At 39.0% G+C, this 24,966-nt stretch overlaps 1 protein-coding gene across 1 annotated transcript in view; it reads right to left on the bottom strand.

Annotated features, from left to right (window-relative positions):
• The window catches only part of ACACA (acetyl-CoA carboxylase alpha), a 231,332-nt gene extending 208,205 nt beyond the window's left edge, over positions 1-23,127 (bottom strand). Inside the window, exons 1-3 of the mRNA XM_045525552.1 lie at positions 23,014-23,127; positions 8,912-8,958; positions 5,663-5,915 (exon numbers count right to left, since the gene is read on the bottom strand). Of these exons, the coding sequence (XP_045381508.1) occupies positions 5,663-5,889 (227 nt within the window). The 5' untranslated portion in view covers positions 5,890-5,915; positions 8,912-8,958; positions 23,014-23,127. The remainder of the gene's footprint in view (positions 1-5,662; positions 5,916-8,911; positions 8,959-23,013) is intronic.
• Positions 23,128-24,966: the final 1,839 nt, after the last annotated feature.

Raw genomic sequence — 24,966 nt, 5'->3', positions numbered from 1 at the left:
GATTGGATACTTGTTTGAATGAACCAGAATTTTGGGGTTGGAGAAATTTTAATATGATATGTATATTAAATAAGATGAAAATTTACTGAAATAGAAAAGTGAAAATTTTTGACCAAAAAAAGTAAATTATAAAACAGTATAGGCCAGGCGCAGTGGCTCACACCTATAATACCAGCACTTAGGGAGGCCGAGGTAGGAGGATTGCTTGGGCCCAGGACGTGGAGACCAGCCTGGGCAACACAGCGAGGTCTTGTTTCTACAAAATATAAAAAAAAACTAGCCAGGCACGGTGGTGCACACCTGTAGTCCCAGCTGCTCATGAGGCTGAGGTAGGAGGATCACCTGAGCCCAGAAGTTCAAGGCTGCAGTGAGCTTTGATCATGCCACTGCACTCCAGTCTGGGTGATAGAGCAAGATCTATCTCTAAAAAAAAAATAAAAAATTTTAACAAATAATAAACCAGTATGTACAATATGACCTCATTTTAGTAAAAAGAAACGTATATATATGTATATGCACAGAAAAGGATCCAGAAGACTATATAGTAGGATATTAGCAATAGTAATCTCTGGGTAGTGAATATTCAAGTCTTTCTTTTTCCTTGCTTGTATTTTGTTTCTAATTTTCTGTACTACTTTTTTAATAAAGAATTATTTTTAAATATATTTTCTTCTATCCTTTTTAAATAAGGCTGACATTTAATTAGAGAAGAATTGCTCAAGGAGAATACAAGCATATCTATTACACCAAGGGTTCCAGTTTAGTGTAGTGGTTGACAGTATGAGTTCTGACTGGATTCAATATCCAACTTGGCAAATGACTAGCTGTGTGACCTTGGGCTTGTTACTTAACCTGTGTCTCAGTTCCCTATCCATTAATTGTGGGTAACAGAAAAACAATACCTATCTCATGGGATTGTTGTGAAGATTAAGCATGGTACTCTACATAAAGCACAGCAAAGTACCTGGCATATAGTAAGCACTTAGTAAATGTTACCTATTACTTTTCTAATTAGTCACTGAGAAAACATGACTACTAGTTCTTAAGGTTAACGTGAAAAATAGGATAGGATGTAGCAGCAATAAATAGATCTTCTCTCTCACTGTTGTCCTCCAAACTTCCCTCATAACCCAATGGAGAGAACTGAAAGCCACTCCCAGATTCTCTCAGAATCTCACCTCAACATTGTTATTTCCTATGAATAAAAGTCTGCACAACTCTATATGAATGTTTTTAAGTCTACAACAATGAAATGTGGTATCTAGGAACTGATTCCAAACTTATTAGTATATTGTCTATTTGCATTCCATGGCTGGTATCATGTGAGAAACTTCATTATTTAAATAATTTTTTTTTTTTGAGACAGGATCTCACTCTGTCACCTGGGCTAGAGTGCAGTGGTGTCTTCATAGCTCATTGCAATCTCAAACTCCTTAGCTCAAGGCATGGTACTCACAGCCTTCTAAGTAGCTGGAACTACAGGCACGTGCCACTACGTCTAGCTAATTTTGTTTTATTTTTTGTAGAGATAGGGTCTCACTATGTTGCCCAGGCTGGTCTGAACTCCTGGCCTCAAGCGATCCTCCTGCCTAGGTCTCCAAAAGTGCTGGGATACAGGTATGAGACACCGTACCTGGCCTATTTAAATAAATTAAAGATTATTTCTAATTACAAAAGAGCTTCAAAATTCTCTAGTTAAACTCTTGAGAGTCAGACACCTTATAGGCAATCTCATATTTGAATTCTCAATTTTCAAAGATGTTGATAAAGTGTTTTTCTTTCTAGACCAGACAAGAGATAAAAATATAACTCACCTTCAAAAAGCCCTTCCTAACTGAACTTACTCTCTCCTTCAAAAGCAGCAACTACTGTCCTGAACCCAGGTTATAGAACATCTCATGCTGGATTTATGTATATACAGATAACAGCAATTACAGATTGCTCTCAGATGAAGTAGTTAAAAGCCAAAGGTTCTTACCCAACATATGCTATAGACACTCTCTTATGAGGGAGGGGGGAAGAAAAAAAAAGCCCCATCTAAATGAAAGAAAATTCAGATAAAGTAGTTAATCAAACATGCTTGCTAAGCATAAAATGTTGGCCATTCACTATTTTGAGCATATATTTTAAGAATTTTAAGAGGAAACTGAGATGGAGTTTCAAATACTGTAAGGTGAAGTATAGGATAAAAAAGGTTTAAATAAAGCATAGAACCCTAAGACGTAAAAAACCCAAATGTCAGGATAACCTGTTTCTAACTGGACTTCAACCAGGAATTCAGCATACTAGTTGACAAAACTGTTTATAATCCTGTTTGGCTGACAGCATGGGTTGATAGCATGGGGTGAATTTTAAGTAAGCAGAACAACCTGACCTCAAGTGGCATCCTGCAGGAGCACAGACACTGCCAATATTCATACAACCAGATGGCTCGATTATGTGACACCAAATCACACAAATCAGGGGCAAAAAAAAACACAAAAAAACCAAATCACACAAATCATACACCAGTTATCAAGATTAAGATGTCCACATTCAGTCTCTAACAGTGTTTTTTCTTAAATGTTCAATTAAAAAGCAATGCATTTTTATCATTTTGCATTGTTAAAAGGGGAATTAAAAAAACTGGTAAGTTTCAGAAATATATGAACCTAGCTGATATATTAACCCCATTGATCTGATCTAAAACTAAACAAACTAAAACAATTGTCTACAATGGGGACTGTATATTCCCACCAAGCTACAACTACTTAGGGCCTTATTTTCAAATGTTTGGGTCATAAAGCTTAGAAAGTGATTCACCCAGTCTTTCACTGGACTCGAGAAAATACATGATGAAAATCATCCCCATTCCAGGAAAAGTCTATTTTCTTTTTTTTTGTTTTAAGAGACCTGGATCTCACTCTGCTGCCCAGGCTTGAGTGCAATGGTGTGACCACAGATCACTGCAGATTCAAACTCCTGGGCTTAGGCAATCCTCCTACCTCAGCCTCTCATGTAGCTAGAACTATAGGCACATGCCACCATGCCCAGCTATGTTTTTTTTATTTTTGTAGAGACAGGTCTCACTATGTTGCCCAGGCTGGTCTCAAACTCTTGGCCTCAAGCAATCTTCCCACCTCGGCCTCCCAAAGTGCTGGAATTACAAGTGTGACTCACCACACCTGGCTGAAAAGTCTGTTTTCTATTCCTGTTTAATCCATCATACCACTAGACTTCTCAGTTAGTATCTAAAATCAAGCCCTAAACTTGAGAGAAAGAGACCCACTCTCATCTTACATTATGACAATTATTTCACTTGGGTTCAGATGACCTCTAGTAACATCTCTTAGGAATGTACCTTCTCCCTTAATCTATATCACCTGTTAAGGATTAGGCTATTCATTCTATGAGCTGATCCTAAACTCAGGTAGTCTCTATTTAACTTTGAGTTCAAAGAGTAAAAAGGGGTATCTGAATCAATATCTTCATTTTTATAAATGAGGGAAATGAGTCCAAGGAGATAACATGAGTTGCCCATGGTCACACACCTAATTAGTGGGAAATGTCATAGCAGAGGTCTTTCTATTATCAAATGAATTTGACTCAATGTAAATTACCCCCAAGGTTACCACATCCACAAGTGACTTAAGGAATAGATCAATGGAAAACTTTTGTTCTGTTTTCTATCATTAGCTAGCTGAGAAGGTAGCTGGCACTGTCTCCTTCCCAGACTGCTGATCACACTTCAATCCATGGCCTCTCTACGAGCTACGGACACGAGTTTTGCAACAGCACAGCATGCAAAGAAATTCTCAGGCATTTGTGCCACTGGCCATACAGACTTTGCATATAAGAGCCATCAACTTTCAGAATGACTTGGCAACTACAAACTGCCTTGTGATATATCATCAGCTGAGTTCTCTAATAGTGGCATTTGTCTTATCATTGCCAAACTCACAGTTTCCTAATCCAACAAATGGATATTATGTTTCATATAACCTTAAATTGGACAAATTTCTCAAGGTGCTGTGTGGTTTTACGGATTTAGAGTTAACCCAGTCTTTCTCAACAGGGGTACTATGACATTTTGAGGACAATTCTTGGTCGTGTGGGATTGTCCATTACACTGTAAAAGGTTTAGTATCATTGGTCCTCTGTCTTCTAAATGCAAGTAGTCCCACCAATCGCAACCCCCACACACTTCCAAATGTCCTCAAGGGACGATACCACCCCCACTATTAACCTTAGAGTCAACCATTAACTGAACTATAAAGTAATAAAAAATGTTTACAGAAAGATAAAGACCTAATCCCCCTTCCTGCCACGAAATACTGCTCTCTATTCCTTTTTTTAACCCAGAGAAAAATGCTTTGTTCATTAACTCTATAAAACAAATTTTATCTGAATTAGTTATAATTAAGACACTTGCATGGCTAGGGAAATAGAGTACAAAAGTTACTGAAATAGAATCAGGATATCTGAGCTTAAATTCAAGTTTTCTGGCTCTTCAACATTAGGCAAATTATTTCTTCTCATCAAGCCTTAGTTTTCTCATCTATTAAAAGCATTAAGCTAAATGATCACTCTAGTTTTAATTCCAGGAATTTGTGAAGTAAAACATAATTAACTTGCTTTACTCTTCCTCTGACCTCTACATAGCTAAATGGGGTTGACCACTAACAAGTACTACCTCATCTCTCAGAAGCCAGGACCCCAAGCCCCAGGGATAACAATAAGGCAAAACAGTCACATCCTACCAGATCCAGCAGGGGATTTTACTACAGAGCAAGCATCTTGAGTGTCTAAAAAGGAGCTGAATTATTTTATGATTCATTAATAGTAGAAGCACTAAGATAATAACAGCAGCAAAAGCCACCCTAACTTATGTTTATCTAGGCTAGACATATAATCTCAACTCTGGCTGTACATTAGAATTACCTGGATAGCTTTTAAAAAATGCCCCAGTTCCAAGCCAAGCCAGTACCAAATGAATCGGAATCTCTGGGGATGGAGCTATTTTTTAAGGCTCCCTCAAGTGATTTTGATGAACAGTGAGAACCAAGAACCACTAATCCAAACCCTTTACTCCAAGATTTTTGCAAAGCAAATAACCAAAAGTTAGTTTCTCACACACTGGTTGTATAATCCAAACATCAATAAATAAAAATAATCTAGTGTTTCTATTTACTGACATTCTCAATTACAGAGAATTGTTTCTAGAGAAAAAGGAGAGCTCTACTAACAACCCCTTGTTCATATCACAATGCTTTCTTGAGGACTGGCCCTGCTAGAAATAGAATATAACTTTCTGACATGATGAAACAGTTCAATAAAGATTACTACAAATATGCCCACACCTGCGGAATTCCTATCAATCATCAAGATAGTTACAACAATGTTAGTCAAAATAGTACAGAGACAAATTCTTCAACCTAACTCTCACTCACTAGGTCTCACTACAAGGCCTAGAATGTAGGAAGGACAAGAGAAAAAAAGCTGAGGAGAACATTTAAGAAAAGACACTTCTAAAACCTGAAAAATACATCATTTCTCACTAAATAAGTGAGTCCAGTGACATAGGTAAAGCAATCTTGGCTAAAATTATTCTTGCTCTTTTTGGAACATAATCAGTGAAACTAGTAAGGTTAAATAAATAAACCATTAAACTTCTCTCTCTTACCTTATGTGTAAGGCCAAGCCATCCTGCAGGCTAGAGATTCCCAAATCAGAAAGTGTATCTGAGCTGACAAAAGTGGGTGACAGAGAACCCTCCTTCTCCTCTAGTAGGTCCAGCTTCACCAGGTTGCTGATCTCATCCTCTGAGTTATCTTCAGACACGGAACCAATTATGAATCGGGAGTGCTGGTTCAGCTCCAGAGGTTTGGCCAAGGGAGACGGTTCATCCATTATTCCTTTGAAATGAGCTCTCAGAGCTATGGAGAAAATTAAAACTGAGAAAAGCAGGTATGATAATAACAACCTACATCTGAGGACAGCCAGAGGTTATACCTAATAAACCACAGCTGGGACTTGGAATCAAGGCAGAGTTTGAGAACTAGCTTCCTTGGCTATTCTATGAAATATTTCAGGGCCTTTGTTTTCTATAAGACAGGAAAATTGAGATCATGGTAACTAAGTTTAAAAACTAAAACCAGTTCCCTTTTGCCCAAAGAAATCTTTCTCAAAAAACCATAAGCTAGTCCCAATCTCCTTATCAATTTGGTAATGTCCAAGAAATAATAGTGATCAATGGAGAAACCTTTATAGTAGGTAAAAGCTGCTTGTTGTGATGTTGCAATCTCGGTTGTTAGTATTGGAAGGAATGAATGGTAAGAGGTTGGGGGAAAGTGGTGGTCATTTGAAGCCAGGTGTTTACAGTAAACTACATAATGATCATCTGGTTTCAAACACTATACATTGAGAGGCTATGAATTTCACATATGTGCATATTTTCAAAACAAACTCCAGATGAGTAGTTTTTAATTTAAAAAAAAATCTTTACTTGTCCTTATGAGTTTTTTCTTAAATTATACCTGTTAAAAATTCACCCTAAAATGTCTACTTTTGGCTCTAATGTGCTGACATTGATGTAAGGAGAAAGTAAATCTCCCACCAAATTTAAAATCGATAATCATAATAATGGAGGTATCGATCTCAACTAAGCACAACTTTTCTAGATACAGGGCCTTACTAGTCAGAATTAGATATTGCTAATTGCTAACTAACAAACTAATTAACAAAGACCAAAACATAGTTCAAAGCCTACAACAATAATAAAAACCCAAACTAAATGAAATAATATTAAAATATAAATATTAAAAAACTTCAAAGCTTTCACAGGTTCTAAAGATTAGGGAAAAAACTAGACATCAACTCAGTTTTAAATAGCTTGTAGCCTGACAAATCATTTTAATTCAGAAAATAACAATTCTCAATCCTGATGTTGAGGTGCTGTTAGATATGGAATATTAACAGATACTAAATTTACTATTAATAAATTTTACATGAGCCAGGCATGGTGGCATGCACCTGTAGTCCCAGCTACTCAGGAGGCTGAGGCAGGAGGATCAAGAGTCCAGCAGTTCGAAGCTACAGTTAGCTATGATGGCACCACTGCACTCCAGCCGGAACGACTGAGCAAGACTCTGTCTTTAAAAAAATTAAATTAATAAAAAAACGTTGTAAATAAATGTTATATGCTATGAAGTAGCATACTGTGAAGTACGAAAGTAGGTGAATGGCAGTGCTCTTTGATATCAGACAAGAAAACATCAATACTTTAAAATGTTTGGAAATTGCCACTGAACATGTTAAAATTACACATGCACCATTGGTTTGGCGTAATTTGTGATTTAGCGCTTATTTATTTACAAGGACAAAACAGTATTTATAAATCCCAGAGCAGTGTGGTTCTCAAAGTGTGGTTCCTGGACCATCACCAGGAGCAGCAGCACTGGCACCATCTGGTAACTTGTTATAAGTGCAAATTCTTGGGCTGTACCCCAGACCAACTAACTGTATCAGAACCTGGAGGCTGGGGTCCATTAATCTATGTTTTAACGAGCCCTAAAGTTTGAAAACCTCTGTACTACAAGAATAAAACAGCAATAACAAATTGCCAGGAATGCTAAAACAAAACCAAACCTATAGATATTTCCTGAAAGTGAGCTGGAGATTACTTTAGCTAATTTTTTTTTTTTTTTTTTAATTTGAGATGGAGTTTTGTCTAGGCTGGTCTCAAACTCCTGGGCTCAAGTGATCCTCCCACCTCAGCCTCCCAAGTAGCTAGGACTACAGGCACACACCACTGTGCCCAGCTAAACTTTTATTTTTAAAACTGGAATCAAATATAAAAGTATCATGCAATAGGAAAAATCTGATGGCTAAATTTACTATACATGTCTCCCTTGAAATACTAGGTTTCTTTAAAAAAAAGTCTCCAAACTTTATGAAGAGGTTCATTCTAGAAGCCTAAAAGAAAACTAGCCCAGAAGGCTCATGTCTATAATCCCAGCACTTAGGGAGACCAAGGCAGGAGGATAGCTTGAGGCCAGGAGCTCAAGACCAGCCTGAACAACATAGCAAGATCTCATCTCTACAAAAAATTTAAAATTAGCTGGGCATGGTGGTGTGTACCTGTGGTCCTAGCTAAGTTGGGAGGCTAAAGGTACAGCAGCAAAAAGTCTATTTCTGTCACATTTTAGAGCAGTGAATAGTCAAGTTTAAAAATAATGACAGATCCAAAAAATAAAATTCCATCCCAACTAACACAGAAAATAATGGCTGCCTTTCTTCACTAGAGAAATAAGTAAGGCACTCAGGGGCAGATTCTAGCTTATAGTCTGATCGAAGTTAGGGGACTACACAAAAAAATAAAAAAATAAAATTCACAAGAAAGGCACAATTCTTTGATTCCAAGGGAAAAGAAAGTGTTAACAAAACATGGTCCCCAGGCTAATAAATGAAAGGCTCCATAAGGTCAACTTTAAGTTTTTCTTTCTAGCTGAGAACACAAAGGAAACCTTCTCTAAAGGGTTACATAGATTGGAGGCAGCTCAGTGTTAACAGCTAAAGAGCCTGTCCAGCAACCAGCAACTGTACTGAATAGTATTCCCAGGCACAAGCCTACAAACCACCAGAAAAGAGAGGTCATGTATGGAAAATCACTGAGTAGCTGTCCAGACACTCTAGAAGCTACTCCACAGCCTGTCCCATTTCCACTGATTTTAGTACTGAATTAAAGAGAGAAGGTAGTAGAACACAACCATTGTCAGACTCCTTGTTCACTTCACATTATCCACCCCTAAATCCGCCTATATTCTTTTGTAGAAGGCAACTTTTAACATAAAAGCCTATAGTTTAATATTTTATAACATGAACAAAATTTTTATCACATTGTAAACAAGAAGGAGCATTATTTGTAACTGACCTCTTATAATTTTTACTGTCTGAGCAGATATCCACCTCCAAAAAGAACTAAAGAGAGAGAGAGAGAGAGAGAGATTTGAAGGTTTTCTTTTAAAAAAAAAAACACTCAAGTTTTTGTCAGTTCCTATTTTGCTCAGCATAGTACAAAATTAATAATATTCAAAGTATCCTTTTTTTCTGGTCAAATCTATTATTTAAGTTAAAGCATAAAGTTCAGCAGTTTATTATTTGTTCAATTCTGTAAATCAAAAGCAATTCCATATTCAAAGCCTTTATTCTTTATGAAAGTATTTAACAATAGTCCAGGCTTACCACTTCACAAGGTGGCTTTTCCAATTGTACAGTTGGTGAATACATTCCAACTCTTTCATTTCCAATATTTCATCAAAAATGAAGCAGTGGGAAGACAAGAACAACTAGATTCTCTACAATTCAGTGAGGCTCTGATTATGTTTCCAAGAGGTTATACCTACCCACAAAGGTTGGGAGCCAGGGAGAGAACAGAACTTCCATTATATTAAATCCCTAAACTCTAAAGAATCAAAGAGTCTCTAGCTACTCCCTAAATCCTGAGTTTCCTTTTAAGCCCAACAATTTAAATGTATCTAGGGTAGAAATTCTCAATTTTGACTATGTTTAAGAATCATCTGTGGAGCTTTTTCAAAATATACATGTCAAACTTCACCCCAAATCTACTGAATCAGAATTGCAGCTGGAAGCCCAGAGAACTAAATTTTAAGTTCTACAGTTAATTGACACTGATGCAAATCCAGGCTTGAGAACCACTGGTCTAGCTAGGGCAGAGAAGAAAATAAAAGGAAAGAACCTATTACACTGAAAGAGAAATCTACAACTTCTAAGGGAAAACCCCCAAATGATAAGGGACAAGATTTGGGACAGTGTAGGTATGTTAATTGAAGTATTAGGATTTACCCAATTGTAGAGTCTGAGCTAGTATTAGTCGCTACAGTTGTGGTAGGCAAGGGGGTGAAAAAAGGAAGTAGTTTGGATCATGTAACCAAAGGGGCTAGAGTCAAAATCTAGGACTCAGGCTCAAATTCTGACCCTGCCAATTATTGGCAGTACAAACTTAAACATGTCACTTAAAGTCTCTGAGCCTCCGCATCTGTAAAAATAAAAAGAAAGTCACATGTACCTCATGGGACTGGTGTGAAGACTGAGAGTACATGAAAGGGTTTTGTAAACTATCACGGACTAGGACCAGTGTTTTTCAAACTATGCATTACCACTCAGCAGAATGTTAAGAAATCAATTTAACAAGTTGCAGCCAACATTTTTTAAATGAAATAGGATAGAAAATGTTAAGAATGCACCATACTTTATAAGAGTATCTATAATTTTGTAAAATGTTGTTTCAGTTATGTGTAGGTCATTACATAAATGACATTTTATGGCAAGTTGTGTCAAAAAAATCTTAAGGCTACAACTAATCCTTATCTCCCACCCCCTCCACTTTAAGCCCTCCCTAGACAGCAAACACAGTGAATTAAGTGTGTAAACCAAAGATTCTTAAACTTTCTCAACTATTAGAAAATCTGATAGTTGGACTCTTCCCTGAAAAAACTTCACCCTTCATACAAAATTTTCCTTGCATTCAAGTTTAGGATTCCTAAAGCCTTGCCATGAATTAGGTTAAGACCTCTTTCTCCAAAAAGAGAACAAAGAATGAAGTTGACCTTTGAGGAAGGCTCACATAGTTGCCTTTGTCCAGGTCTGGTTGTAGGATTGTCTGCCTATCCAAATAAAAATTATCTTCTTCATTATGTCAAATTGTTGACAATGTCAAGTTCTCTTTTATTTAAAAAATATATAATGTAGGCCGAGCATGGTGGCTCACATCTGAAATCCCAGCACTTTTGGAGATCAAGGCCAAGGAGTTGGAGAACAGCTTGGGCAACATAGTAAGACCTCACCTCTACAAAAAATTTAAAAATTAGCCGGGTGTAGTGGCATGCACCTGTAATCCAAGGTACTCCAGAGGCCAAGGCAGGAGGATCACTTGAAGCCTAGGAGTTCAAGGCTGCAGTGAGCTATGATTGTACCACTGTACTCCAGTCTGGGCAACAGAGTGAGAGTAAATTTATGTGTGTGTATATATATAGACACATATATAATGTTATAATAAATTCTTGAAGTTTTATTGGGGACTCTAAAAAATATTCAGAGAAGGCTCCCAAACTGTGCCTTATGTTCCCCTAAATGGGTAAAGCTAATTACAGCTAATGGACCTATTTAAAGGTCAGCCTACATTTCATTCAGAGATATTTCTCTAAATAAATACAACAGATTTTACTAAACTTAGTTAGCATGTTCTCCTTGAACTCAAATGACACTGTATTTTCCAAGCAATTCTAATAAAATAGCAATTAGTTTTCATAGCCACTGATAAAAGTATCCAAGCTTATCAACATGTCCTTGCCTTTCAAGCCATAGTAAGTTCACTTTTTTTTCCAAAATAACTGAATTTGCCTTTTTTGTATTTGTTATTTTATTGATAAATTTTTAAATGGATTTTGGTATTAATTCAGTGATCCATTAGACAGTTATAGAGAATTTTTTTTTTTTTTTGAGACAGAGTCTCACTCTATCACCTAGGCTAGAGTGCCGTGGCATCAGCCTTGCTACCAGCAACCTCAAAGTCCTGGGCTCAAGGGATTCTCCGGCCTCAGCCTCCCGAATAGCTGGGATTACAGATGCATGCCACCATGCCCGGCTAATTTTTCTATTTTTGGTAGACATGGGGTCTTACTCTTGTTCAGCTGGTCTCGAACTCCTGACCTCAAGCCATCCTCCTGCCTCAGCTTCCCAGAGTGCTAGGATTACAGGCATGAGCCACCATGCCCGGCCTGAGAATTTTTTTAATCATTTTATTTTTCTGCAAGTTTTAAATTTTAAAATAACAAGCACTTGTGTTCCAAATAGAGAAACAGATGCTGAGTATTCAAAGATAGGATAAGATCTGGTCCCTAGCTAAGTAGCTATAGACATCTAAATACACAATTACAGTAGTATAATAATTGCTAGGTGTGGAAACACACAAAAAAGAGTACTTTACCCAAACTTGGAGGTGATAATGGTGAGGAATGGGGTCAAGGAAGACTTCCTGGAGTGGGAAGACATTACAGACCAAGAACAGGGAGAAAAGCAAGGAGGGAGAGGAAGGAGCATTCCATGCAGAAGGAGCATCTGAATAAAGGCCCAGATGGTAGAATATGACAATTTAGTAGAAATACTAGATCGAATGGTTGGAAAAGAGCTCAGGAGCCAGCTGGAGACTTTTGTTTTTTATAAACTAGTAGAGTATTTCTTTAGGGTATGGTAGTCAGAGAAAATAACATAATGTAATTGTCTATCCTACACCTCATTTCTTTTTCCAGAGATATAGAATATTTTTCAAGGATGAAGCTGGTATAAGCTTCTGCATCTTTCAAGAAATCTTTTAAAAGTAAGCATTCTTTATAATGTTTTTTTTTTTTTAAAATTCTTGCCAAACTTTTGGATGAAGGTGGTGGGCTAAACACGTATCTACTTTCACTCCCACCTAAAATCCCAAAAAAACCAAAAGTAAAGGGATATTTTTTTTAAAGACACAATCCACAAAAAGACTAAAAAGAAAAGAAAAGAGATAAGTCAGGGGAGACAACGGCAACAGCAAGATAATTTTTTTTTGGGGGGGGGTGCTTAGATCAGGAATAAAAGCAAGATAATTTTCTTGGAAAGCAGATAGAAGAACAACAAATGAGTAGCCAAATCCAAGAAAACTGAATCATAACCTATCTGTAGTAAACTTACAATCAATACAATTTATATCACAGAATCTCCAAAATGCTCAGGAAGTAGAGGTAGAAGAGAGAGCTAAATAAAATGAGGACTGGTTGAAATTCTGCTTCAGAAGCTTCAGATCATCAGATTTTCTTCCCAACTAGTGAAATCAAGTGCCTACTGCTCTACCATCCAGATATAAGACTGAAGGTTTCTTCTCTGGAGAGGGTTAAACATAGGGTTTCTAGACTGGTGGATACAAGCAACAGTAAAGGGCAGGGTACTATATTGAAAATGGATCAGTTAAGTAAACATATCCCAGTCCTCTTTCCCTCATCTTTGTCCTCCAAGGAGGGAGGATGGAGGATCCTTCTTTATTGAATCTGACCACCCCAAGAAGAAAAAACCTAAAGTTAGTAATACTGACATTCCCTAATTAAGTTGCCCAACCAGATCACCCTACAATGAACTTAACAGTCAACAAACCCCACTCACATTTTATAATCTCTAATCAGCTTTTTGATCCCCTCTCTTAAATATAAGCAGACAATTAAGGATTATCAGATGTCTGAGAAAAATCTCTAATATGAAAGAATCAAAAACAAGTAACTACCTGTAGAAAAAAATGCAACTTGAAGAAAAGGATTATGCTGAACAACAAATATTAAAAACGAGAGAGAGAGGGGTAGAGGAGGCAGGGGGAGCAACTTCACTTCTCTGATATTTTCCCCAAAAACAATAACCCTAATCTAATCATGAGAAAATATCAGACAAATCTGAATTGAGGGACATTCTATAAAATACTTGACCAGTATTCTTCAAAACTGTCAAGGTGATTAGAAAAAAGGAAAAGACTGAGAAACTATCAAGAATGAGGGGAGACTAAGGAGATAATGACCATTAAATATAATGTGGTATTCTGGATTAGGTTCTGTAATAGAAAAAATATGTAAGCAAAAAAACTGGGGAAATCTGAATAAAGTCTACAGTTTAGCTAATAGCACTATACCAATGTTAATTTCTTAGTTTTGATAAAGGTACTATGGCTATGTAAGATATTAACATTTAGTAAGGCTATGCAGTCAAGGGTAAGTGGAAACTCTATGCATTATCTTTGCAACTTTTCTGTGAGTCTAAAATAACTACCTAAAAAAAGCCTAAAGTCTAAAGGACTATCATTATTATCCTGAAAGAGCTAAGAGAAGATACTGCACACATGAAACACAAATGGGATATTTTTAAAGAAATATTTAAAAAATAAGAAAGAATTATTAAAAGTTAAAAATATGATCACAGCAATGAAAAAACTCAGTTCAAAGATGAAGTTGAGAAAAAGCTTTAATAAGTCAGAATATAAAAGTCAAAGAGATGAACAGCAGGAGAAAAGATAAGAAAATTAGAGAACCTGTTCAGAAGGTCCAATATATGAAAAATAGGAGCTCCCAAAAGTTAACAACAGAACAAAAGAGAGAGTAAAATACAACTAATGTAATAATTCAATAAAACTTGCCAGGATTAAAGGGCATGGGTGCCACATTGAAAAGGCCCACTAAGTGCCTACCACAATGAATAAAAACAGACAGACACCAAGGCACATCACTGAAATTTCAGAAAGTAAACATAAGACATGATCCTACAAGCTTCCAGAGAGGAAAAAAAAAATTCACAAAAATGATCAAGAATAAAGGCCAGTGCCGTGGCTCACACCTGTTATCCTAGCACTTTGGGAGGCCAAGAAGGGAGGATCACTTGAGGCTAAAAGTTCGAGATCAGCCTGGGCAACATAGGATGATCCTGTCTCTACAAAAAGAAAAAAATTAGCTGAGCTTGGTGGCAAGTGCCTGTGGTCTTGCCTCAGCCAGCTACTCAGGAGGCTGAGGCAAGAATCACTTAAGGCCAGAAGTTCAAGGTTGCCATGAGCTATGATCATGCCATTGCACTCCAGCCTGGGCAACAGAGCGAGACCCCGTCACCAAAAAAAAAAAAAAAAAAAAGAATCAAAATGCCTTTCAGACTTATCAGCAATAACACTGGAAGCTTGAGGGTCACTAAACAAAACTTTCAAAATTCTGAAGGAAAATTATTTACAATCTAGAATTCTAGACCAAATCAATTATTGATCAATTGTGAAGATAGAATAAAGATATTTTCAGACAGAAAAATCTCAAAATAATTACCTACTAGAATAACGCAATTAGCAAATATATTTCATTTTACAAATAACAATACAGTAATTGATATTGGCAAGGATCATAAATGTATGTTAAAACCATCAGATAAAAGGTTATTGGAGGCCAGGCACGGTGGCTCATGCCTATAATCCTAGCACTCCGGGAAGCCCAGGCAAGATTGTTTGAGGTTAGGAGTTCAAGACCAGAGCAAGAACAAGACCCTGTCTCTACTGAAAATAGAAAAAAATTAGCCAGGCATGGTGGCACGTGCCTGTAATCCCAGCCACTCAGGAGGCTGAGACAGGAGGATCACTTGAGCCCAGGAGTTTGAGGTCACTCTAGCCTGGGCAACAGAGTGAGACTCTGTCTCAAAAAAAAAAAAAAAGTTATTAGAAAACAACATATTCTCATGGTCTTAAAAAGAAACAGATCGTATATTTATTACAAAGGGAAAAAGGTATTTTTACAATAGAGAAACCTGGTGGACGCTGTCTTAACTAAGTGTTCAAACTAAACATTACCAATATTAGTATAAAATTACATCATATGCCTCTTGATATGATAAAATTAGAAGTATACAATATCATATATGAAGTATTTTTGACAAAAAAAAAGTTTAATTTGAATCTAATCATGATGAAACAATCAGATGAATCCAGAATGCAGGAAATTTTACAAGACAACTGGCCTGGACTCTTCAAAAATGTCAGTGAAAGACAAATGCCATGAAAGACAAAAAAGAGTAAGACCTCTGTTCTAGATTAAGAAGACCACAGCTACTTGAGAACTAAATGTAAAGTATGGGTCTTAACTGGATCATGAATTAAAACATGTACAGTTATGACTAATATTACTGGGACAAGTGAGAAAACTTAAAATGGACTGCATATTAGATATAGCTGTATAAATCCTCAATTGGGGGGTCATAGCAATAAGTGATTAAATAGGAGAATGTCCTAGTTCTTAGGAGATATTTAGAAATATTTAGGGATGACATTTCATAAGGTCTTTCAATTTACTTTTGAAATGATTCAGAAAAAATATGTATGTATACACACACAAGAAACAGGGATAGGCTGGGCACGGTGGCTCACGCCTGTAATCCTAGCACTCTGGGAGGCCGAGGTGGGCAGATTGTTTGAATTCTGGAGTTTGAGACCAGCCTAAGCAAGAGTGAGACCCCATCTCTACTAAAAATAGAAAGAAATTAGCTGGGCAACTAAAAATACATAGAAAAAAAAAAAATTAGCCAGACATGGTGGCGCATGCCTGTAGTCCCAGCTACTCGGGAGGCTGCGGCAGAAGGATTGCTTGAGCCCAGAAATTTGAGGTTACTGTAGCTAAGCTGATGCCACAGCCCTCTAGCCCGGGCAACAGAGCAAGACTCTGTCTCAAAAAAAAAAAAAAAAATAGAGAGAGAGTGATAAAGCAAATGCAGCAAAATGTTAAAAACTCGTGAATCTAGGACAAGGGTCAGTGGTATTTATTGCACTATTGTTTGTAGGCTTAAAGTGTTTCAAAATAAAAAGTTGAAAAAAATATTTACCTCCCAAATACTCTTTATGAGGATGCTATTAGAGTATATTCTTCACCAAAATGAGAGAAAAAACCAAGAATGCTGACAATAATAAGTTCTCCGTGACAGAAAAGAAGAGACTCCCCAGGATGATGGTGAAGAGAAAGTCCAGGATGACAGCTATTTATCAGATGCAGAGGGCAAGCAATTTAGGTTGGAGCCAATCAGAAGAGTCTGAGAGATATTTTACAAACAATAAAAATTAATGGACTATCTGGACCATCTCAGTGTCCTGAGAGGTTTAGAAAACTAGTAAACAGCGAATAAATGGTAAGTACATAGACTATTACCAAACAAAACTGAACACCATCATTAACTCCAGAAAAGAGTTGTATAGGAAAGAAAAGTAATCATGGTGTATTATACAACTAAATCCTGTGTAGCATTTACACATTCATAATAACATAAAGGTATTGATATAACCAAGGTTATAACATAACTCAACTGGGTAGTCAGTTGGCAGGGATGGGAAAGGTAAAGGTGAATAGTGAGGTGAAGGGAGGAAAGAGAGCCAAATCCTCATTTTCCATAGGAGGACATAAATAGGTAGTGCCTAATAGTGAAAAATGAAGACGTAGCAAGACAGGTATGTTATTTACAGACAAAAGAGTATATAACAAATATATCACCTAAAAGAAATGAAAGTGGAAAGCCAGGCATGCTGGCTCATACCTGTAACACCGGCATTTTGGGAGGCTGAGGCAGGAGGATCACTTGAGGCCAAGAGTTCAAGACTAGCCTGGGCAACATAGCAAAACCCCATCTCTACAAAATTTTTTTTTAAAAAAATTAACGATGAGTGAAGCCGGGCACAGTGGTTCACACCTATAATCCTAGTACTGTGAGAGGCCAAAGTGGGAGGATCGCTTGAGCTCAGGAGTTCAAGACCAGCCTGAGCAAGAGCAAGACCCCCATCTCTACTAAAAATAGAAAAATTAGCCATGCATGGTGATGTGCACCTATAGTCCCACCTACTCAAGAGGCTGAGGCAGGAGGATTGCTTGAGTCCAGGAGTTTTGAGGTTGCTGTGAGCTAGGCTAATGCTACAGCACTCTAGCCCAGGCAACAGAGATAGACTCTGTTTCAAAAAAATAAATAAATAAAAACAATGAAAAAAAATTAACCAGGCATGGCAGCATGCACCTATAGTCCTAGCTACTTGGGAGGCTGAGCCGGGAAGATTGCACTAAGCTTTGATGACATCATTGCATTCCAACCTGGGAGAGAGAGTGAAAGTCTATCTCAAAAATAAATAAGTAAAAATAAAACAAATGAAAGTGGGAAGGGGCTTAGGACTGTTTTTTTTTTTTTGTAAATAATTTTATGGAACTATATGACTTTTTAAGCTATGTGCATATGTAACTTTGATGAAAATAAAAAGGTAAAAGATCTTCCCATAATGCTAAGTAAAAATACCAAAGATGAAGAATGACATGTAAAAAATGCATCATTTGTATAATAAATGGGGAAGAATGGTTGGGGGATATATATGAGTATTTGCTTGAAAATGCATAAAATCCCTGGGAATTTTTAAGAAATTAATAGCATTAAATTTAAATATCTGATAATTATTATTAAGAAATTACTGGTTGGGCACGGTGGCTGACATCTGTAATTCTAGCACTCTATGAGGCTGAGGTGGGGGGGTCACTTGAGGTCAGGAGTTTGAGACCAGCCTGAGCAAAAGTGAGACCCCATCTCTACTAAAAATAGAAAAAATTAGCTGGGCGTGGTAGTGTGTGCCTGTAGTCCCAGCTACTTGGGAAGTCTGAGGCAGGAGGATCCCTTGAGCCCGTAAGTTTGAGGTTGCAGTGAGCTATGATGGACACCACTGCACTTCAGCTAGGGTGACAGAGTGAGACTCTGTCTCAAAAAAAAAAAAAGAAAGAAATTACAATAACAAATTAGTAACACCAGTTGCTTCTCGTATGGAGAACTGGGTAGCTACAAGAGAAAGTTAGAAGGGAGAATGTCACTTTTGAACTTTTAAAATTTTGAATGTGAATGTACTGTTTATGTATTACCAACTGAAGATTTTAAATAAGTTCAATAAAAAGCTTTCCCCAATTAATTCCATGCTACTCTGATCCCTTATCTCATATCTGCCTGAGCATTTAGCTAGACAACTGGAATGTTACTCACTTATTTATTAGTATATGTTACTGTGTAATTGACTCTAAGTTATTTCTTGAATGAGGTTGGGAAAAGTTATTCTCTCTTCCGATTGTTTTAGATGCACCACCCCCAATACCTAACAATGCTGTGTAAACACTACACTTTCATGGGCTGTTTCATTAGAATTCCAATGAACATATGAGTTATAAAACTAGGAGACATGAACCAAGCGTTTATTTCAAATATTATGCTTTGGAAATATTTAGAGGCTTCCAGGTAAAAAGCCATTTTGTGAATTCAAAAGGTCTGGGATAAATCAATTTATGTTCATAACCTTATTTCATAAAGCAGCATTTAGAGAAAGCCAGAGTCATGAGTCAAGGGTGTCAGCAACCTTCCAAAGAGTCTCAAAGATAGAAATTTCTTCCTTGAAGAAATACTGCTTGATTTTTTTTGCCCCCAAGTCCTATGGATATGTTAAGGCATTATACTTTACGTTACCTGGCAGAGATCTAGAACTGGAGAAATTTACAGGTTGAAGCAGAAATTAATTCCTAACCCTTTTGTGGTTAGGAATCTTATGCAGCTTTAGCAAGACAGTTTTAAATTGAAAATAATTAAGAACTCCCCAAAATCAGTTGCCCATGATATATTAGGTCAGTTGGTGAACTGCCTACAGTTAGAAATTTTCAACAGGAATATGAGATAAAATATTCTCATGTTAAGTGGAAAAAGGGTAAGAAAATTCCTTAGGTACTTTCCAATACTAAGTATTTTGTTAAGTTCTTGGATTTTGAGATTGAATCAGAGAGAAATTAAATTGCTTGCCTCAACAGAGCCAGGAATACCACTAAATTTCAAGGCACAAAACACAACCTATTTATCCATCTTTTTGCTGCTAATCTACTTATACTATACCTGATAAATCTAAAAACTAATTAAGCTCCTATCAACCTATTATCCCCTAACTTGGCATATGTATAAATATACATGTGGGCTGGGGCTGGTGGCTCACACCTGAAATCCTAGCACTTTAGGAGGCTGGAATAGGAGGATCACTTGAGGCCAGGAGTTCGAGACTAGCCTAGGCAATAGCAAGACCCCTGTTTATACAGAAAAAAAAAAAAAAGAGGGAAATTTTTAGGAACTTCATTAATGAACATATGCTCTATTTCTATCATAAGGAATGGCCAAATATTCATAAATGAGGCCTTATACTTCTTGAAAAAGATTTCCCAAAACTGAGTCTGAATGAGTTCATTCAGAATTTTCAAACTTTGTGTCATTTCAAAGAAGATTATTTATATAAGTTTTTTCTATCTGGGATGACCACTTCATAACTAGTATTGCCATGCAATTTCCATTTCTAATGTCCTGGGATGGTAAACATTATTGTGGTTCCTTACATTAATATAAAGAACAGTAAGCATGGCATGCTGAAAGGATGAAATGAGCCTAAGTCTCAAATAACATCATTGGAAGACAGGATCATTTGGGGCTACCAAACTTTGGGTAGGCACTGACCATCCCTGGTTGTTGAAGCCACTTTTCACTTGTCTCCTTAAACATCCCGAAACTAGACAGCTCAATGGTAGCTTGAATAAGCAACAAATTGGTAAGAGAACTGTGTCATTACAGCATACTTAACTAATATTGACCAGCTGAACTCATAAGAACTTATGCCCTATCAATCAGAACTCATAAGAACTTATGCCCTATCATAATTTGTATAAGTGCTACATCTTTATGACAGTATTTGTCATAGTTTCCTATTTAATATCATCTTCAAATAGTCCATTAGATTCGGGCAAAGTAGTGAATACAGTACATATCAAAGTTTTGTAAAATTAAAAAAACAACTAAAAAAGTACTTCAGCAATAATCTGTTAAAGTAGAAGATCAATGAAGACTTCCTTTGAAGATGGTAGCCACTTCAATACTCAAAAATTTTCTCAGCCAATGAATGTTTGATGTTTATCCACTTCTTTGTAATATTACTGTTTTAAGGGTTTCGAAAGATGCTTGATGGATAGCTCCTATAATTATTAATCTTTAAGAACATGTTAGATAATGGTATAATAGTTTTTTATTACAAAAAGATTCTCACCTCCCCCATTGCAAATACTAAATTCCAATGTATTATTCCAGTTTTTAATTTGCTTCTTTCCTCAACCAACACCATTAAGATGTTAGCCATCCAAAAAAAGAGAAAAAAACTTAAAGAAAGAAAGAGGCCGGGCACGGTGGCTCACGCCTGTAATCCTAGCACTCTGGGAGGCCGAGGCGGGTGGATTGCTCGAGGTCAGGAGTTCGAGACCAGCCTGAGCAAGAGCGAGACCCCGTCTCTACTAAAAATAGAAAGAAATTATCTGGCCAACTAAAATATATATAGAGAAAAAATTAGCTGGGCATGGTGGCACATGCCTGTAGTCCCAGCTACTCGGGAGGGTGAGGAAGTGGGATCGCTTAAGCCCAGGAGTTTGAGGTTGCTGTGAGCTAGGCTGACGCCACGGCACTCACTCTAGCAGGGCAACACAGCGAGACTCTGTCTCAAAAAAAAAAAAAAGGAAAAAGACCTGTTAAACTAGTCTATGTGACAGGTAAAAAAATTTTCCTAATTATGAACTGAAATGAAAATAGTGTTATATAGTTATATAGTGATCTACACTTGAACCTGTTCACAGGTGGCTTTCACAATGCCAGTTCTTTGATATTACCTATTCATTGTCTGAACCATAAATTCATTAAGCAAAATGCCACCATTTCCCAACATTTTAAAAACAATTTTTTTAAGAGACAGAGTCTGGCTATGTTGCCCAGGTTGGCCTCAAACTCCTGGGCTCAAGCAATCCTCCCATCTCAGCCTCCTAAATAGCTGAGCCTACAATTTGCACTACCATGCCTGACTCAAAAAAAATTTAATCTTATACTTCATGTATTTCTATTCTGTGCTAGTAAATCAAAACAAAACAAAATTTCTACAACACTAGTAAACACAGGTGGCTTCAAAAATTAATACTTTACCTTTGACATCTTTCATATATGCCCACTTTATGATGTTTGTTAATTATTCTTGGGTCCACATCAGTCCTCCTGTTATGCGTTCAGTAATACTGAGAAATGATGAAACTGAGGCAAAAGAAGTGGGAAGAGACTTGCTACTTTGTAGCAAGCAGGCACCTATCTGGACACCAAACCTCAGTCCCACTCTATTAGGCAACAATGCATTCCTGAAAAGTGCCTGTCAAATAGGCAGCACAGAAATCCTCCTCATCACAGAGATCCAAGGCACCTCCACCAAGAAGAGACAAATAAGCTTATTCCTCACACCTGAGGGAGATGAAACAATGTAACCAAAGAAAGCACTTCTCAATCAGTACTATGGGGTTGGGTGGCGTGGGGAATGAATGAAACTAGAGAGAAAAATCAAGGGAGATCAACTACCAAGACCAAACGCCACATTACTGGGTTTATTATGCACACTGGTAAATTATTGAAACACCACTTAAGTAGAAACAGAATCAGGAAGTCCTAGGACCTTTTGATTTCAGTCTTAAACCGCTAAATAATAATATCTGAAATTAAAGCATTTGCCCTATCTGAGCAGTTATATTCTTATATGCTTCCCTAAAACTTACAAGGCCTAGATGGAGTCTCTGATTTTTTGAGCTGATTTCAAGTGTCCACTTGCCCACTTAGAAATCCAAAAATAATGTTGGCCGTGTCCAGGGCAGGACCTTTACACACATTTTCCTCTAAAATTATGAGCCTCACAACACCTTCCTATATCCTAGCTCCAATAGCTTCCCTTGATCAATCAGTATGGCAAATGGGAAGGAGAGAGAACAACAGGCACGTACATTGACTACGTCCCTCACAGAAAACATAATAAAATCTTAGGAGCAGGAACTGGCTAGGGACAACCCGCCTGGCCCTGGCTTTCACCGTGATACAAAGAGCGAGAGCAACAGAAGACCAAGTCTCTGCACCCCACATCTCACTCTGCAAGAGAGAGATTAGACTTTCAATGCAACCAGACCCAAGTCTCAACATCCCCCTCCCACGTGGTCTTCTCCCTCTCCCGAGAGCAGGGTCGGAATGGAGAGGAATCTGGAAGGAATCAGACCACGCTGTGGCTGGACAGGAGAGGTGGGGGGCGAGCTACAGGCAGACACCCCAGTCCCTTCCTAGGGGCCCTGGGCTGTACGCCTGCCAGTTCCGGGATCTGAGCTCCCACCTCCCGAGACCCTAGACCTTTCCATGTCTCTCCAGAAGGGACTTACACGCCCCAGGGTTGCGGGGAGCGCTGGGCTGCCTGGCACTGGGTCTGGACTGTATGGACCTCGGGCCGCGTGCGGGCGGAGGCTGGGAGGCGGCCCCCTGCCTGCCGCCACCCCTCTCCGGGCCCTATCTTCTCCAGGTCCCCTGGCACAGGTTCTGGGGCGGTCCTCATCTCACCTCAGGGTGGCGGCGTCCGCGGTCGGGCGGTCCCAGAGCTCCTGCGCGGAGGCAGAGCTGGGCGGGAGGAGACGCCGGCAAGTCGGGCTATGGCTGACAGGCGCGCAGCACAGGGCCGGCCCGGCACACGGGGAACGGGCGGGGCTTCGGGGAGCCGGTCCCGCCCCCGCCCCGCCCCTGCCTCCCACCTCAGCCGGCGAGCCCCACGAGGTGACTACGTCCGGGGTTACTGCAGGCCGTTCACCTCCGACCCCGCTCCGGGCTGCGGCGCGGCAAGCGCGGCGCTGGGGGGGGCGAGGCGCGGGTCCTAAGCGCCTGGCGGCAGCCAATGACAAACCGAGCGGGGCGGGGCGACGTGAGGCGATACCGATGGTCCGAGCGCGGCTCTGCCATTCGGGGCCGAGCGGCCAGAGGGCGGGCCGCGAGCGGGCCCTGGGCAGTCATTGCTCCCCTGGCCCGGCCTCGTGGCCTTTTCTGCCAGGGGTGGGACGGGACCAGCCCACCGGCTCTCGCTCCCGGCGGAGAGGGGAGTGGTGGAAATGGTCCCTTAGTGCCTCCCATTAGGGACTGAGGCGCCCCAGCCGCAGAAGGTGGGGCCGGGTCCCCCTGGCTTGTAGCGTGGGGAAGGGAACCCAGTACCAAGGCGGGCTGAGTGGGGTAGGCGGTGTGCGGGCCCCATATGGACCTTATATTGTTTAATCCAAACACATTAACAAAAGCTGAGTGTTGCGTCTGTTAGCTTCCCTCATCACACAGGATGATTTCCAAAGTAGTGCAAGCTAAGTAACCCCTATTCTGGAACTCCATAACCAGTCCCCTTGCTTTGCTCCCAAAGCAGCCCACCCTAAAGGAGGTCTAGATGCTGGATCCTGGAGTATTGAGGGGAAGCCTTAGTAAGGGAAGCTCAGTGAGAAGGTGAGTGTACCAAAGGACAGCAGTCTCCTGCTTGCCCTGAGCAGAGAAAATAGTAGCTCTTTAAACAGTTCCCGACTTCTCAGATTGGAGAGTGCCTCCCATCTTTCACTGTGGTTACACCAAGCCTTTGAGATGAAGCCAACCAATTTCCCTAGTTTTGCCAGTTACTTCATAGCAAGACTTTCACGGTGGCTGTGTGTAGAAAATGAATAGCGACTGGAAGGAGTCCCAACACAAAACCACCACTGAGCGGGGACAGAAAGGAAATTGAAAAAAAAATTGCACTTGAGAAGAGTAGGGTGAATTCTAAACACTTCCAAGAATTTAATGGAGCGCCCAGAGTACTTTGCCAGTCCTTACACAAGCTTGTGATGAAGGCCAGGTGAGGTGCCAAGGATGACACCCATTTGGTGGGAATAAGTTCTATGCCAGGGGGCAAAAAGTGAATAGGATAGAAATACACACCTCAGGGAAGAAGTTCTTGGGTGAAAGCTGAAACAAGAAGATAGGAAGATCGGTGAACAAGGAACAATATTCACCTAGGAGTCCTCATAATGATACCATTAGGTGGTGGCTTCTCTAAGTTTACGAACCCACTTTTAAAATAATAGGGAGCCAGGTGTGGTGGCATGCACCTGGAGTCCCAGCTATTTGAGAGGCTGAGGCAGGTGGATCTCTTGAGGCCAGGAGTTTGGAGCTGCAATGTTCTACGATCACGCCTGTAAACAGCCACTGCACTCCCGCCTGAGCAACATAGCAAGACCTCATCTCTAAAAATAAATGAATAAATAATAAATAAATAAGATAAAAGAATAGGGATTGGAAACAGAAATTAGGAAAGATATGGACTTTATAGAACAGTGATCCATATTTCACAATAACTGTGTCATTAGGATATCTATCAGTTGGACAAAGGTAGAAAACTTAAAAAGAAAAAGACTTTCAAGTTTAACAACACTTTTGACTTAACTAACTAAAAAATGGTCTGGGAGGAGGGAGCTTTGCCTCTCCATAACAGTGCTCTCTGAACCTGGCATA

This window comes from Lemur catta, chromosome 15 (genome assembly GCF_020740605.2).
Source record: "Lemur catta isolate mLemCat1 chromosome 15, mLemCat1.pri, whole genome shotgun sequence".
NCBI classification, from domain to species: Eukaryota; Metazoa; Chordata; class Mammalia; order Primates; family Lemuridae; genus Lemur; species Lemur catta.
Note: the sequence above shows the minus strand (reverse complement) of the source record. Positions and strands in the feature narration are given on the sequence as shown.